Consider the following 16,910-nt stretch of genomic DNA (forward strand, 5'->3'; position numbering starts at 1 on the left):
CTGGCCAGCCCCAGGCCCCTGCCCCATGGTTGTCCCCTGGCCAGCCCTAGGACCTTTCCCAGGCATCAGTGGGGTTAGTATGGGCCGTGTAACTGCTGGAAGGGCTCCAGGCTCCTCAAGAAGGTGCCCACAAATTACTGGGATGTCAGAGCCACCTTCGCCTCGTGGCCATGACTACTGCGTAGCCCTCTGCCTGTCCCACACACCCTTAGAGTTGTCCTGTGGGACCAGGTGCGGACCTCCCTGGAAAGGCCTCTCCCACACTCCTTTCCCTGGCCTTGGGCCATCCTTGGGCTGTCAGGAGGGGCCTTGGAGCTCTCCTTGCTTACCGTTGCAACCTGGGGTCTGCGGGTGTCGCAAGGCATAGTGTGTGGAACGGACGGCTGGAGGCATGCTCACTTGGTGTCTTTGTTCCCCCAGGAGGACTGGAATGAAATCGACCCCGTTAAAAAGAAAGACCTTCACCACAGCAACGGCGAGGAGAAAGCACAGAGCGCGGAGACCCTCCCTCCAGGTACTGTGCCAGGCCAGGCTGAGGGCTGGGCTTTGCTGCTGGGGTGGGGAATGGAGCTCCTGAACCAGCTGGACCCTGCCCAAAGCTCGGCTTTGCTGCTCTGGCCTGGCCACTGGCAGGGCCCCCAGCAGGGCCACGGAAGGTGGTTTCATTGGAAGTTTACTAGGGGTGACTGAAATTTCCTGAAAGAGAAAGTGGAATGAAGTAGAAAATGCGACAGCGTGTGTCCATTTGTGGAAGTTTAGAAAGTAGGCTTTTTAGAGTATATTTAGTGTGCCCACACGGGGGCGCGATGCGGAGCTCCTGTGTGCCTGTGCCCCATGCACACACACTTCCCCGTGCGCTGGCCGGGCTGGAGTGGGTGTCTGCACCACCGTGATTTGCGTGGACCTCTCTCTGGCTCTGCCTGCCATTGGGCCTTCTGCGGGTTTGACCCAGCCTAGTGGCATGCCGCCATCTCTATAGTCTTGTGGACCAGGCTCACTGCCTGAGAGTCCCCTGTGCTCTGCCTGTTCCCCTTCCCTGGAGCCCAGCTCTGTGCCCTCTCCCCAGCTCTGCCTTTCCCAGGGCGTCATGGCTGGGGTCGCGCAGCCTGCAGGGGCTTGTTGCACTGGTGCTGTGTGTGAGGTCCCTCTGTGCCTCTCCTGGCTCAGTGCCCCTTTCAGCAGTGGATAACAACCCCTTGTCAGGATGGACCACAGTTTGTCCACTGGCGTGCTGAGGACTCCTGGTGGTAGTTATTAGGAAGCTGCTGTAGACGTCCTGAGGCTGGTTCTGTGCAGCATAAGCTTTAGCTCACCTCAGCCCTGCCGCTCAGACGTGTGGGAGGAACATGTCCTGTCTTGAGGGAAACAGCCAGATTGTCCTCCACGGTGCCTGGGGAAGGACAGCTGTTGCTGTGTGCCAGGGCCTCAGCAGCATTTGCATCAGTGTTCAGGAATCTGGCCCCTAGCAGGTGTGCAGTGGTACTCCCATGTTCTAAGTCGTGGTTCCCTAATGTCGCATGGTGGGGAGCGCCTTTCCGTGGGTATTTATCATCTGTGTATCTTCTTTGGTAAGGTGTTCCTGTCTTGTGCTCACTTTCAAATTGGGTTTTTCATTTTCTTCCCACGCTTTAAGAGTGCTTTGTGTATGCTTTCTCCTGTTTTCCATAACCACTGATCTCCCTGTCTGTGACTTAACTTCTTATCTTCTGATGGTCTTTCCCAGAGCACAGTTTGGGGGAGTCTCTCTCCACCAGACTCCCTCTGCTCCTCGTCCAGGACTCGTTGGCTGCGTTTGCCTGTGCGTTGCCTGCTGCCTGCTCAGTAAAGCTCAGGTGCTGTCTGTTCTCTTGCTAGCCCCACACTGTCTTGGTCATGGTGACTTTACTCCTCTTTTTGATCTTGGGTTTTTTGCTGTTCCATGTGATGTTTTAAACCTGTTTGTTGATATTCACAAAATAACTTGCTGAGATCTTGATTGAGGCTGCATTGAACTATAGGTGAAGTTGGGAAAACTGACATCTAATAATATTGTATCTTTAAATCCGTGAACATGGGGTACCTCTCCATTTATTTAGTTCTGTCTTACCTCAGAGTTTTATAGTTTTCTTCTTACATATTTTATTAGACTTAAGCTAAATATTTGATTTCTTGAGGTGCTAATATAAATGGCATTGTGTGTTTCAATGTCTGCTTGCTCACTGCTGATATAAAGGGAAGTGATGAACTTTGGCTTTTCACTTAGTATCTCACAATCTTGGTGTGATCACTTACACAAGGTTTTTTGATTCAGACTTTCTGCATAGACAACCATGTCATCTGTTAGCAAAGAGAGTTTTATTTCTTCCTTCTCAGTCTTTACACCCTGTGTTTTTCCTGCCTTATTGACTAGGACTGCAGTAGCATGCTGAAAAGGAGCGGTCAGAGCAGACATACCCTCGTTCCTGCACTTGCCGTCCAGCAGGATGGCAGCTGTGGGTTGGCTGTAGGTCTTCCTTATCAAGCTGGGGAAGTTCCCCCTCCATTCTTAGTTTTCCCAGATTTTCTGTCGTGAGTGATGTAGGGTTTTGTTGAATGCTTTTTTTTGTATCTGCTGATATGATCATGTGATTGTATTTTTTGCTATTTGTTATGGTGGATTACATTAATGCATTTCATTTGTCCAGCCAACCTTGCATGACTAGGGTAAATGCCACTAGTTGTAAATGCCACACAGTTGTTTCCATACATTGTTGGGTTTGATTCAGTAGAATTTTATGAAAGATTTTTGCTTATGTTTGTGATAACAGATGTTATTCTGTAGTTTTCTTGTAATGTCTTCCTCCGCTTTTGGTATTAGAGATGTTTTGGCCTCATAGGATGAGTTGGGGCGTATTCTCTTCTGCTTTCATCTTCTGAAGACCACTGTAGCGAATTGCTAGAATTTCTTCATTGAATGTTTTGTGGAATACACAGTGAAAACGTCTTGTGCTGTTCTGGAAAGTCGTTGATGATGGGTCCAATATCTGTAACAGACACAGGCCTCTTCAGATTGCCTGTTTCTTATCCGAATTGTGATAGTTTGTCTTTCAGAGATTGGTCAGTTTCATGTAGGTTATCAGATTTGTGGGCAGTAAATTATTTGGACTATTCCTTTTGTTGTCTGTGGGACCTGTGCTAATGTCCTTCTTCCATTTCTGTTGTTGACCATTGCGTCCTCTGTCTTTTTCCCTTAGCCTGGCCAGATTTTTTGATTCATTAATTTTTCTCTGTCAATTTCCTCAGATTGCTTGAATTGATTTCTGTACTAATTCTTATTATTTCTTCTGCTTATCTTGGACTTAAACTTCATCATCTTGTTCCACTTTTTGAAGATGAAATCTTAGGTTTTGACTATTTCTTTTCTAATACAGGCAGTCAATGCTGTCATTTTTGCAAACGTTTCTTTCATTGCACCCAACAAATATGGATAAGTGGAATTTTCATTTTCATTTGATTAAAAAGTCTTTAATTTTTTTTCTCAATTTTCTTTGATGTACAGGTTATTTAGGTATGTATTGTTTAATCTCATTAGTGTTTGGGAATTTTCCATCTGTCTTTTTGCTGTTGATTTCTAGTTTAGTTCCTTTGTGATCTGAGACCTGACATTTAGTGTTTTCTGTCCTCAACTTGTTAAGGTGAGTTCCATGTCCCAGAGCGTCTCCTGTTGTGGAGAAGGTTGCATGTGATCCTGAGGAGTGTGCTCTTTGGTGTTGCATGAAGTAGGCTGTGGGTGTCAGCTGTATCCTGCTAGTGTTGCTGCTGTTCCCAGCTGCTGGGCCTGCCATGTGTGCAGGAGGTCATTCAGGTCCCCAGCGATCACGTGAACTCTTCCCCGCTGCTTCCAGGTTGTGGGTGTTGCCTCTCATCTGAGCCTCACCATGGATTTCTGTTGCTGGGACTGCTGTGTCCTAGAGTATTGGCCTCTTTGTTGTACGACATCCCTCTTTGTCCCTGACCTCTCCTGGCTCTGAAGTCTGTGTGTCAGATGCCATTGCAGTGGTTCACACCCTCTTCGTGGTGACGTGGCAGATTCTGCTCCCTCTTGGTATTCTCCATCTCAGGTGTCTTCGTATTTAAAGTGGGTTTCTCTTCATGTCAGTTAGGCTTGGTGGAAACCCCAGCAAGCCGCCTCTGGTCAGTTTCTCCTGGGGCAACATGTTAAGGGCAATGCTGTAGCACATGTCACAGTGGCTCCTCCTTCCCCTGCCAGAACACAAGGATTTCTGCTCCTACCCTTACTATCAGGACCTGCGAGGGTTTATGAGTGCCTCTGGCTGGGTTCCCTGAGGTTCCCATGTCTATAGATGGTTCACACTGAGCTTCTAGTACCTCATCAGGTGTGGGGCAGGTTCCTGCTAATGGGTGTGTGCTCCTGTCTGTTCTCCCAGTCCCACTCCAGCCTTGGGGTCTTGCTTCCCTAGGTCTGTACTTGTTACAGTGGAGCGAAGGCTTCCCAGTTCCTTATGTGCTGTCCCAGAAGCCCAATGTCTTCATGAGGGGAATTTATGTGGTGAATTCATGTTCCCTTCTGTGGTGGGGAAAGCACCACCCTAAGAACACAGGCCCTTCCTTTGTGTGCCCTCCTCATTCATTATCCCAGCCATGGCAGACATAAGGGCTGTCACCATCTCCTCCAGGCTCGGAGTGCACCTGCACTCCAGACCCAGGCGCATCACCATCCCCTTCCCGGCTCCAGTGTCCCTGTGCTCCGGAGCCTCACAGTGGATTTCCGGGTTCCAAGTGTCCCTGCTCACCAGACACAGGCACCTCATCATGGATTTCCAGGGCTCCCCTGCACGTGTGCACCAGGTGCCTCACCGTGGATTTCTAGGCTCTGGGTGCCCCTGCTCACCCAACACAGGTGCCTCACTGTGGATTTCCAGGGCTCCCCTGCACCTGTGCACCAGGTGCCTCACTGTGGATTTTCAGGGATCCCCTGCACCTGTGCACCAGATACAGGCACCTCACCATGGATTTCCAAGGCTCCCCAGCAACTGTGCACCAGGTGCCTCACCCACAATAGCCTTATGAGCCAGGTGTTGCAGGACAGGGGCTCCTGCTTCCTGCACCCCAGCGGGAAGACATGGCTCTGGACCCCACCCCACATGTTTGTGGATTTCCAGGGCTCCCCTGCACCTGTGCACCAGGTGCCTCACCATGGATTTCCAGGCTTCCCTGCACCTGTGCAACAGGTGCCTCACTGTGGATTTCCAGGGCTCCCCTGTACCTGTGCACCAGACACAGGCACCTCACCATGGATTTCCAGGGCTCCCCTGCACCTGTGCACTAGGTGCCTCACCGTGGATTTCCAGACTCTGGGTGCACGTGCTCACCAGATGCAGACAACTCACTGTGGATTTCCAGGCTCCTCTGCACCTGTGCACCAGGTGCTCATTATAGATTTCCAGGGCTCTGGTGCACGTGTATACCACATAGGAATGCAACCTTCTGCTGCTGCTCTGTGAGTGCTGGTGCTCACATCAGGTCCTCCCTGCTCTCCTCTACACGTGCAGTGTCAGGAGGCCTATGCTAGAGCTCCTTCACAGGTAGAACAGGCGTCACTTGCACAGGGGAGCACGGGGTTGAACAGTTAGCTGTGAGTACCTCTTGGGTTATGGTGCAAGGCTGTGCTGTGCTTTTGCAGGAGCGATGAGAGCCTGGGGGCAGGGGTTGCCCTCAACTCAGAAAACCCTTCTCCTGTGGGTCTTGAGGCAGCTGGAGGAGGAGAGAGCACCTGCAGGGCACGTGCCAGATGTGACACTGGGTCCTACTCTGTTACAATCAGTTCAGAATATGCTTCGACCTTGTTTCCTAATCCCAGTTGTTGTTTGTTTGAAAATGTTTATTATTTTTTAGTTGTAGGGGGACACAATACCTTTATTTCACTTATTTATTTTTATGTGGTGCTGAGGATCGAATCCAGGGTCTCGCCTGTGCGAGGCGAGCGCTTTACCGCTGAGCCACAACCCCAGCCCCTTCCCAGTTGTTGTTGACGGTGGCTTTCTTTCCGAGAGATGAGAAGGCACTGGTCTGCCTCTTTGGCTTGTTAGCAGTGGTTTTGATGAATGCACTCTGTCCTCTTTGCCAAAGGGTTTTATTTTCCCTTTTTTGTTGAAGGATTTTTCTTATTAAATCAGCACACATAATTTTTTTTTCTTTAGAAGTTATTGTATGATTAAGAAACCCATTTTCCCCAGGATAGTGTAAATGGTCAGCACCTTGTGGTCTGCGGGGACTGCTGGTGACTTGGGTGTGGAGGGGGCTGCTCACGAGGCTCAGTGGCCCCCTGTGCTGAGCTGAGGGTACTGTGGCCACGAAACCCACAACAGCCTTAGGAGCCAGGTGTCACAGGAGAGGGGCTCCAGCTTCCTATACCCCAGCGGGGCAGACGTGGCTCTGGACCCCACCCCACACGTTTGTGCTCATTCATGAATTGTCATATGCACCTGCCTATGTGTTCTAAATGTCGTTGGAAGTAAGCTGCTGTAAGGGTAGGGAGAGTTCTGAAACATGTCCTCATCCCTCTATGCTCTTTGAGACTCTGATGTGGCCCCAGTTTGGAAACTGCACACCCCCAGGGCTTCCATGGCTACAGCCTGGGTTATTGTTCTCACTCTATTTCTTTTCCCAGTTTGCCCTGATTTGGGGTGGAATCTGAAATTGGGAACCAGTGTGCCAGCAATTGGCAGTCCCTACTTGGAGTCAGGGACTCCTGGGGACAGGGGTGATGGTCTGGAAGCCAGGAGTCAGGTAGGGCCTGGAGCCAGGCTCAGTCACGCTGCAGGCCCTTGGCCTTGGCACAGGAGAGAGGTCCCAGCACTGAATCCGTTGTCTGTGGCTCTCTACCTCCCTCCCTCCCTCTGGTCCTGGATTAGTGTCTCCTCCCCCTTCCTGGCCCACTGCCCAGGGCCATTGTTCAGCCCTGCAGTGGCAGAACTCCCCGTGAGCCCCCCATCGCCTGGAGCACCTCCTCAGCTGCCTCAGCCCAGCGTCCAGGTGTGGTCTTAGCAACCTTCTGCAGCCCAGCGACAGAGAGGAGTCTGGTCTTTTTTCATTGGAATGGAAAAGGTTCTTTGATGGGAAACAAGTTGCCCCCAGGATGGTCCCTCTTCTGCGCCTCTGAGTCTGACCTTCCCACTAGCCGAGGCTCTGCCGATGCCAAGAAGGTGGGCAGGGCAGGCTGTGGAGAGGCTGTGTCCTCTGGAGGCCTGGGGTGAGGTTCTCGTCGGGGCTCTTGTCCTTCATCAGCATGGCCCCTCGGAGCAGGCTTTCTTTTGGTCCTTAGAAAGCCCTACTGCCAGACCAGGGTTCACTGCTGGTTGAGGGCGAGGAGCAGGGGACGGTGTGTGGTTGAATCTCAGGCCAGCACTGCGGGTGCCCAGGTGAGGGTGGGGGTGATGGGGCAGCAGGGGGCCGAAGCCAGGGTGCGTCACCTCCCATCTTATTGGAAAAGGTTAGCTCTTCTGCCTCCTGCCTGCTGAAGGTGTGGGTCCCAATGTTTATTCAGCATGGCTGTGTCTCCTCCTGGGGGTTCACAGGCTCTGGGTGGTGTCTTCAGAACTGTGGCACAACAGGCATGACAGGAAAGTACCACTGCGGTCACTGTTGAGCATGTGGCTCGTCACCCATGTGTGAAGGCACGTTCCAGATGCGGAAGAGGCAGCCCCTCTGGTGCAGTCTCCCCCTGTGGGCCTCCCGAGCGGCATCTCCCATGCTTCCTGTGCCCATGCCCTCTGTGGGCCTGACTGCTCTGGGAGCCCCATGCTCCCTGCGCCTGGGCCCTCTGGGTCTGAGGCTCTGGGACCCTCATGCCGGCAGGGCCATTTGCCCCTTGGACCTCCATGCCCAGCTGTTGCACCAAGTGCTGTCCTCAGTTCCCTGTGTTGTCCCTCCTGTCTCTGAACCCTGTCCTGTGGGGTGAGCTGTGAGCAGTGTGGGGGAGCAGGTAGCTCTGATATCCTCAGGGTCATGTGACCAGGCAAGCAGTGTTAGGACACGGGGACACTGAAGAAGCTGGGACAAACAGAGGCCTGTGGCGCCCACAGCAGGTCCTAGAGGATGAGGTTGCATGCCCCCTGGGACAGTGAGTCCCAAGTGCCTGTGGCCTTCGGATCTGTGGGCAGTTTCTGGAGGCAGCTTCTGGGGCTTGGGCCCCACTGCCCACAGGTTCTGGTCCTCCCCAACATTGGGAGTTCAGGCTTGCCATGGATTCCTACAGGACCTGTCATTTCTAGAGCTCTTGGGTTACCTGTGCTGGCCCTAGGACCCCAGGGCAGCCTCCAGCTCTGGCTCTCTGGGGAGGGGCCTTGCCCTCCCCTAGAAGGCTCTTCTGCAACAGCCCCACCAACCACCAGGCTTTCAGATTCACCTGTGGTACCCTGCATCCCTCCGCCCAGCATGGGCCTCAGGGCTTCTTCGTGGCCACAGACTCCTCCCGTGCTAACACACCTTTGTGGTGACAGCAGGCAGTATTAGCTGCCCACTGCTCCTGTACTTAGGACATGGCGTTCTAGCCTTGGGGCCTTGGAGATGCAGCTCTGCTGTACTTGCTGATTGTGTGCCTCACAGAGCGGTTGCAGGGCAGTCGCTGTGCGTGTGTTGTTATGTCGTTGGTCACTGATGTTTTTGTCTTCCCTGGGGCCTGCTCCCTTGACCCTGCCAGTGTTAGGAAGAACAGACCTCCGTGGCCCTGCCCTGCCAGCAGGTCAGAGAATGGAGACCGAGGCTCAGACCAGCAGCCAGAGTGTGGTGAGGCTGTTGAGGACCACCGTGTCTTCAGTTGTCAATGGACCTTTATTTTATTTACTTATTTGCGGTGCTGAGAATGGAATCCAGTGCCTCACACGTGCTAGGCAAGCGCTTTGCCACAGAGCAACCACCCCAGCCCCCCACCCTCATTTTTAATGGTGGACACAGCACACTCTGTGCAGGGAGGTCCTCCCCTGAGGGGTGGCTGACACATGAGGTATCTGCTCTGGCAAGTTGGTTTTGGTCCAGTGACGATGATGCGGATGGCAAGGGCTGGGAGCAGAGTCTAGGCAGGTGCTTGTGAAATGGGCTTGTGGGATCCAGATTCCAAAAGGCCACGGTACCCAAGTGGCAGGATGCTTTTCCCAGACCCCAGCGGGTGGAAGTGGCAGGGATAAGCCATGCTGGCTGGGCGTCTGGGGAAGGCTTCCAGGAGTGAGGGCTCCCAGGTGGAGCCTCGGCTGGGCTTCGCTTCAGCAGTTGCAGAAGGTTCCAGCCATGGAGGCGTGTGCCCAGGCCTTCTGCCTTGAACCGCAGAGGGGAGTACGTGCGCTTGGCAGCTCAGGGCCGGGAGCCCAGGCCAGGAAGGGTGCTGGGCACTGTCCTGCCACGTGCGGTGCCCTTAGTGCTTCACTTCGGTGTTGCTCAAAGTGAGTGCTAGGCAGGGCTGAAGGCGCAGGGAGACCTGGGCATGAGGTCGGTCTACGTCTAACAGCCGTGTCCTGCTGTGTGGGTTTGATTTCTGGGGCTCGGCCGGCCTCTTACTCTATGAAACGGAAGCAGCCCTCAGGCTGTGCGTCTGGGTGGTGGTAGGCGTGGCCTCCCTCGCAGAGCCGCTGGTTGGCAGGTACTCTCTGCCCTACCGTGCCCAGCTCTGCCCTACCGTGCCCTGCTCTGCCCTGCGGCAGACGCCCTTCCACATCTGGAGCACTGTGGAGTGAAGGTGCAGTTGGCAGGACATGGACAGGAAGCTGCTCAGAGGAAGCGAGTCCTGACGTGACAGTCAAGGAGAGTCACCAGGACATGCACTCTTAGGCCAGGGCAGCCCCACAAGGGCACGCAGGCTTCTGTCCTCGCTGGGCTTGAGACTGTTTCAGGGTGTTGTGCTTTAGCTCTTGTATGGGCACGATAATTTAAAATTAATGAAGAGAATTGATCCTGTCAAGTCTGATATTTTTTTTGGTTTACTTTTTAAAAATCTTTTTAAAAAATATTTGTTTTAATTGTAGGTGGACACAGTAACCTTTATTTTATTTCTATGTGGTGCTGAGGATCAAACCCAGTACCTCATGCATGCTGAGCAAGCACTCTACCACTGAGCCACAGCCCCAGCTCTGTTAACTTTTCATTGCTTCTTTGAATGTCTTGTTTTTCATCCTTAAAACAATGAATAGTTTAGGATCCTATTTCAGGAGATGGTTTTCCATGGTGAAGGAAATTCCCTTTTTTGCCAAGAGTCCATTTGGGGCCTTAGTCATTGAAACAGACTATTATCTGCAGCTGGCCTTGCCTGGTCTTCCCCTTTGTGGTGTGGCCTTAGGACCTGCTAAAGGAAGAACTGTAGTTTCTACTTTTAAAGCGAATAAAATGGCATCGGTGGGCCTTGACCAGGAGAGTACCTTGAGCCTGGGGACCCGGGGCTGCCTGCCGAGGCGCCTTCCTGGCATGGCCATCTCTGGGAGGAGGGCTCTGTTGGGGTGGGCCCTGCCTTTGCCAGGCTCCCTCCCAGGAGGGTGGGGCACGCCAGCTACGTCTGCCTAGCATGCAGCACCCCCATGTCTTCTGCTGGGCTCCTCCTGGCACCCCTGGGGCATACCTGTTCCATCTTGGTGTGGTGATTCAGACCGTGGATTGTGACCTGTCACTAGTGTGAGAGCCAGTTACGTCCCCCTACATAAGAGAGCAGACTATCTTCAGCCCTTCCAATGGTAGAGTGTGGTATGTGGCGTGTGCGTGGTGACATCCAGAGTATGACGTGGAGCATCCCAGATGTGCCTGCCAAGGTCCCAGTTCCCTGCCAGCTCTCGTGGAGAAAAGGACCATCTCAGTCTGTCTCTGGTGCCGCAGTTTGTGCCCTGGGATGCCCTTTGTTGCTAAGCAAGTCGGCCCACCAGAGTCCAGCTGGAAGTGTCCCTGGGTCAGAGGGCTTGTGGGACACCGTGGGTGGGCTCCTCGGTCTTGGCTGCCACAGGGGCATCTCCTGGCTCACTGAGGAGTGTCCAGACCACAGCTAGAATGGCCATTTCTGCTCTCATTGGACTCCACGTCACCTTCCGCACCAAGCTTGTGGATACAGCTGTTTAAGTGGGCACTGAGGGCGCGTCTTGTTGGCCTTTGCTGGCTGGTGCCTGTTGGGTCCAGCCTGGGACCCACCCCACTACTTGGTCCAGTTCCCCTGCCGTCACCTGGGGTCAGATGTCTCACAGATCCTGCTGCAGTCTTGTCTGATTCCAGAGGGGTCCCAGTCAGCAAAAAGATGGACGCATCAAGAGCGCTACGGAGGCTGAAGAGGTCTGTCCTGTCCTCAGCAGACCCTCCCAGCTGAGTGCCCAGAGCCAGCGGTTACCTGAGGGCACCTCGAGTGGCATCTCTTCCTGGGCAGGCCTGGCCCTCATAGGCCCGTGGTCTCTTTGTGGGTAAGAGTACCTTGGCACAAGGACTAGCTCAAGCCCCTCCATGGTTCAAACCAGCTCATTTTTCATCAGCCACTGGTGCTTGACTGGACAGTGGTCAGAGGACCAGTGCCTGGCCAGAAGAGCCCTGTGCTCTCTGGCACAGAAGGTAAAAATGTGCGAGGGTAAGTTGGCGAGATGGAGAGGATGGATTGTCAGCGTCTCTAGGGCACTCTGTATGGAAGATGTTTCCCTGAACGTCGCAGAAGTGCTGTGTTTAGGGGAAGAAAGTTCTAGTGCTGGCCAGGCCACAACCACGGCTACGAGGCTCGTGGGCAAGAGGCCAGGCCTCTGATGCCCAGTGTCACGAGCCTGTGGCCATCAGAGCCAGCTGCAGAAGGAGCAGTGGGCTTTGAGGGGGATGACTCACCTTCCGCCCTGAGCCAGCCGCGGAATCCTGTCCACTGTAGAGCAGAGCAGCACCACACTTCGCAGCAGCTGGGCTGGGCACCTGCCCACCCCTGCTGTCTTGTTGCCCCACACTGGTGTGTGGCTGGCGCACCCCTGTTGTCCTGTTGCCCCAGGTGGCTCCGAGGCCAGCACCTGGCTGTCGTCTCAGGCCCCTGCTCCCTGGAGGCCTGCGCCACCCCAGGACCCACCTTGCCCTCTGCAGGTGTCCCTGAGTCATGCTGCTAGGACGGTGTGGGGCACCTGCCCAAGCAGCCGGGCGTCCCCTCCTGTCCTCCTCTCTTTCTGTGCAGTGCCAAGCTCTACCCAGCTCCTTGTGTGGCTGTGCTTTGCTTCTCCACGACCTCACAGCCTCCCTGGGTTCTGTGGAGTCCACTGGGTGAGGCTGTTGTTCCCACTGCCCCCTCCCTTCCTACCCTGCAGAGCTGGACCACGGTCCCCCATGGAGTCCTTGTGAAACACGAGTTTTTGTTGCTGGCTAGACTGATGTGGTGGGAGATATGGTTTCCGATCCAGTCCCGCGTACTGGCCTGGCAGGTGGCAGTGCGGCAGTGCCACATCCCTGGCCTGGCAGGTGGCAGTGTGGCAGAGATTGCAGGCGGGGTTGCCCAAGCCAGTTCTCTGCCTCGGTGCCCTCCTCCCCTCCTTCTCACCCGGCTCTGCTTGGTTGGGCCTGCGACCAGCAGCGGCTTGCCCAGGAGCCCTGTCCCCAGCACCAGCCCTACCCCAATCTCCTGAAGAACCTCATCCAGTGCTGGCTTCTGGTCCATGGTCAGTGTCCAGGTGGGCCACTTTGGCTTTCTCACAGGAAGATACCTGTGTGGGAATGGAGGTCCCAGCCGTGCCCGTGGGCATCTGGGAATCGCACCCTGCGCTTTCTCCATGGGGTCAGTTGGGCTACACTACGAGGGTGTCCCCAAGGAGTCCTGGGGTGCTTGGATGTCCAGTTCTTGGGGTGTGATATTTCTGTATCACAGGGACAGAGGGAGCATTCCTCCCCCCACCTGGCGTTCAGCCAGGGAGTCTCCTGAAACAAGCTAAGAATGGACATGTGAACAGGAGAAAGGTGGACAGATGTGTCCTGGGCACTGAGGAGGGAAGGGGGCACCCTTCCCCCTGAAGTCCCTGCCCTCAGGGGAGGAATGGGGCACAGGCAGCATGGGGAAATGACTCCAGGGAGGGAAGGAGCCCACAAAGGGGAAGGGCCAGTGCATGTGTGCTGCCAGCGCTGGTCTCCCTGCGACCTGCAGTCGCCGCCTCTGGTTGGCTGGGTGTCTGGGGACGGGACCTACAGTGGATGGCTGTTTCCTGGAGGACTGCTGCACGCGTGGGCCCTTCTGAGCCCACCCGCCCGGAACCACTCTCCCTGCAGAGCCGTAGGGAGTCATCTTGAGCCCACAGCACGAGCCTTACCTTTGTTGCCTGGGCTGCGGGACAGGAGGCTGACTGGCTGGGCCTGGAAAGGTGGGCAAGCAGGGAGTCTCGGCCTCTGGAGCAGGGTGCCACCCTGACACTGTCCTGGCCCTTGGCTTCCCTTTGCTGTCCCGAGGGATCCTGAGGTGCAGGCCTGGCCTTCACCCTGCGGACCGTGGGCATGTGATCTCCCGCTGCCACCTGCTCCTGGCCCACGGCTCTGGCCCTGCTGTGTGCTGATGGAGAGTGCCGCCTGGGGGCTGGTGGCTAATAGGAGCCAGCCCTGCCTGGGGCCCGAGTGAGCCTCACCATGCTTCTGCTCTGCTCTTTCCAGGGAAAGTGCGGTGGCCAGACTTCAACCAGGAGGCCTACGTGGGCGGGACGATGGTGCGCTCTGGGCAGGACCCCTACGCCCGCAACAAGTTCAACCAGGTGGAGAGCGACAGGCTGCGCATGGACAGAGCCATCCCAGACACGCGGCACGACCAGTGAGTCCCCAGCCCGCACCCGTGGCCAGGCTTGCCCTGCTGTGCCGTGGGGTCTCCCCTCCCAGTGATATCAAGCTGGGAGAAGCCAGGACTGCCCTGTGGCAGCGTGCAGAGGCGGAGTCAGAGGGAGAAGTGGAGGGATTGGCCATGTAGTGGCTGAGCACTTGTTATTTTGAGGATCCAGTCACAAAACACATTTTCCACTGTTGACAACCTTAGAAGGAAGAAACTTTAGATCCTCGCTTACTGGGATGGCTTAAGTCGAAATGTGCAGACTTGGAGGAGGAAGTCGACCTCCCAGCAGAGTCAGTGCTAAATGGAGCAGAAACATGGGCACAGGAATGGTGTGTCACCCTGTTACCCAAAACTTGATCCTTGTCCCCAATGCCAATCCAGTAATGAAGACACGGTTTTGAGAAAGGAAAAAGAAGGCTTATGGCTTTGCTAGCGAAAGAGAAGCCAGGGGACTCCTATCCCAGAGGCTATGCTTCTGCTCATCAGCAGGAGTGGGGGTTGTTAAAGAGGTGGCTCAAAGGCAATGCTCCAAGTGGTCTCTGTTGCAGCTGTTAATTCACCTATTAATTTGGGAAGTCTTCTGCTGCTACCCCCAGAGTCTGGATTACCCCATTCCTGTGGTGGGTGTGTGCTCGGGAACAGATAGCTCTGCCTGCATGGGGGAAAGGTCATCCTGTGATTAGGGAGGGAGAGGTTAGGGAGGAGCAGGGAGGGAGAAAGAATCAGGTCCATTTTAAAACTCAGTCGCAGTGGCCGACAGCAAGGGCTAATTCAGAACATGAGTGGACCCTGCTACAACCGCTCTGCGCACCTGGATCCTGGCTTTACTTCCTCGGGGCCCTGGGGTGGGTGTCGGGACACCCAGGCTCCAGCTCCGTGCAGGGCACCCCTGTATGGTCCAGCTGTTGTCACCCTACCTGGTAAGCCTTGCTGTGAGAATGCATGGACAAGGGCACTCGGAGTCCCTAAGGCACTGGTCTTGGTTCGGATCACCCAGAAACTGGAGCCCCACCCCAAGGCCACTTGCTTCCTTGGGGGTCAGTGGGCCCTCTCGCCCGTGCAGTTGTGTTTGGAGTTCTGGGTGGTGTCGGTAGCCTGGGGACGATCACACGTCTACCATATTGGGCCCTCTGCAGGGACACAGGTGTGCCTGTTGGAGGTCCAGCCATGCACATGGCTTTGTCATCACCACCAAACGTGCCTCTTAGACTGGGACATCCAGGATAAAAGAGTGTAAAGCTGGGCCGGGCTTTCAGGGACTGCAGAGAAGAGCAGTGTGGGAGGCCAAGGCCCCTCCCCACCCTGGGGACTTCGGATGGTGGAGACTGGTCACCTCAGGGCTGCCCTTAGCTTGGTGTCCCAGGCAGCTCTGAGTACCGCAGCGGTGTGCGCTTGACGTGCTGAACAACATGCGTCACGTCACCGACCTCGCCACTCATGTCCACCCCAGATCGCCGCCACGCAGGGTTCCTGTGCCCACAGGTCCTTCTTGAGGCCTTGCACTGGGCCCTGGTGCTGTGCTGCTGGCTACATTGGCTCTGTCAACTCCTGAACACCCAGTGGACCCGTTTGCAGTAGGAGCCCTGGCCTGGGGTCGGGCCCTGGGTGCCACAGGGGCCTCTGGGACCCAGGGAGTCGCGCCTAAAGCTACATGTGTCGTCAAGGGTGTAGACATGCATGTCTCCGGGGAGTCCCTGGCACTTCCCAGAGGGCCCCAGGGGTTTGTCCCCACAGCCCAGCTCCTCAGGCTCCCCCAGGCCACTCAGGATCCTTACATGCTGTGATGCAGACGTGGGTGGTCTCCTGGCGCAGGGAGGAAGCCACAGCACCCAGGTTGCTGGAAACTTGCCCAGTGACTTAGAGCTTTGAAGAAGGCTTGGCCTGAGCCACGGCTCCAGCAGAGCCTTATGCAGACAACCTGGGGTGCCGTCTGCACAGGAGGTGGGCCTCAGGTCACGGTGGCTTCAGAGCTGGTTTTCCGAAGACTCATGTATACCTTTCCCTTGGGCTGAGAGGGTGGCCCTTCCTGGTACCCATCCACACATGGGCCAAGCTCCTCTGCTGCCCACTGCAGCCCCGGTGTACATGTGATTGTGTTGCTAGCATTTCCAGAGTGGGAGCTTGCCAAGCGGTGTGCGAGTGTCACCGTGTGGGTGGGTATCACCGTGTTTGCAGGTGTCACCGTGTGGGCGGTCTGGGGTTGCTTTCCATTCTGGCCACTGGGTGTGTCAGGTGCGTGTTAGAGCAGCAGCTGGGAGCCTTCCACCGTCATTGGACTTCGGCTGAATTAAGTTCTGTTCAGAGCCAACCTGGAGCCTGATCTAGAGGCAGCTCGATGTCCTCGGAGCGAGGTCTGGGAGGACCGAGGTTTGGGAGGACCGAACTGGTGAGCGCTGCCTGGGAGGCCGGCCTCTCCTCCTTCACACAACCAGCGGAGCACATTGAAGAAGGTGGCTTCGGGGGACACCGTGGTTTCCATCTCTGCCATCTGCTTTTGTTAGGTCATGCTTGGCTGTGACCGAGCTGAGCGGTACTGGCGAGGGCACTGAGAACGAACTTGGCATCCCACAGACCTGGCATGAATCCCAGACCTCCCATTCTTCTGTGGCTTTTGTCCCCTATGATGAGGTGTGCGGCCCCGTCTGACCTGTGAGGGTCCGGCAGTGTTGGCAAGGCCATGTCCCTCCCTAGGACATGGCTCTGGAGCTACTATGGCAGCCCCTGCTCTCCCAGAGCCCACCCGCTGCCCAAGAGCTCCCCGCAGTTCTGTCACCACTGATGTTCCAGCCTTCGCCTTCGTTCTCTTCCTGCCTTGGATCTTTGGAATGGTGGGTTGTTACCTGGACACGTGTTGGCATCAGGAGGCCCAGTGGTATTGAGAGGGACGCTTGGCATAACCCGCCCACCTGTTAAGTGCTGTGGATCCCTGATGGCATCAGGAGTCGCAGGAGCATGGCCAGCAAGAGGCAGGAGCATGGGCAGCTAGGAGAAGCCACACTGACCCCTCACAGCCTCCAGGGAAGGCAAAAGGAGCCAGGGCCCCAAGGGCAGCAGACAGGCAGCCCCACACCAGGTTTTATTCAGCTCCACAAGCACATGAAAACAGTGCTGGAGAGCTTGTCCGGGATTGGCACGCCCAGCCGGGCGA

General features: G+C 55.5%; 1 protein-coding gene across 1 annotated transcript in view; it reads left to right on the plus strand.

The window, feature by feature from the left end:
* Positions 1 to 16,910, plus strand: part of Galnt2 (polypeptide N-acetylgalactosaminyltransferase 2) — a 51,322-nt gene that overhangs the window by 6,729 nt on the left and 27,683 nt on the right. The window contains exons 2-3 of the mRNA XM_048800361.1: positions 421 to 514; positions 13,594 to 13,747. Coding sequence (XP_048656318.1) covers positions 421 to 514; positions 13,594 to 13,747 — 248 coding nt within the window. The remainder of the gene's footprint in view (positions 1 to 420; positions 515 to 13,593; positions 13,748 to 16,910) is intronic.

This window comes from Marmota marmota, unplaced genomic scaffold (assembly GCF_001458135.2).
Source record: "Marmota marmota marmota unplaced genomic scaffold, marMar, whole genome shotgun sequence".
Classification (NCBI taxonomy): domain Eukaryota; kingdom Metazoa; phylum Chordata; class Mammalia; order Rodentia; family Sciuridae; genus Marmota; species Marmota marmota.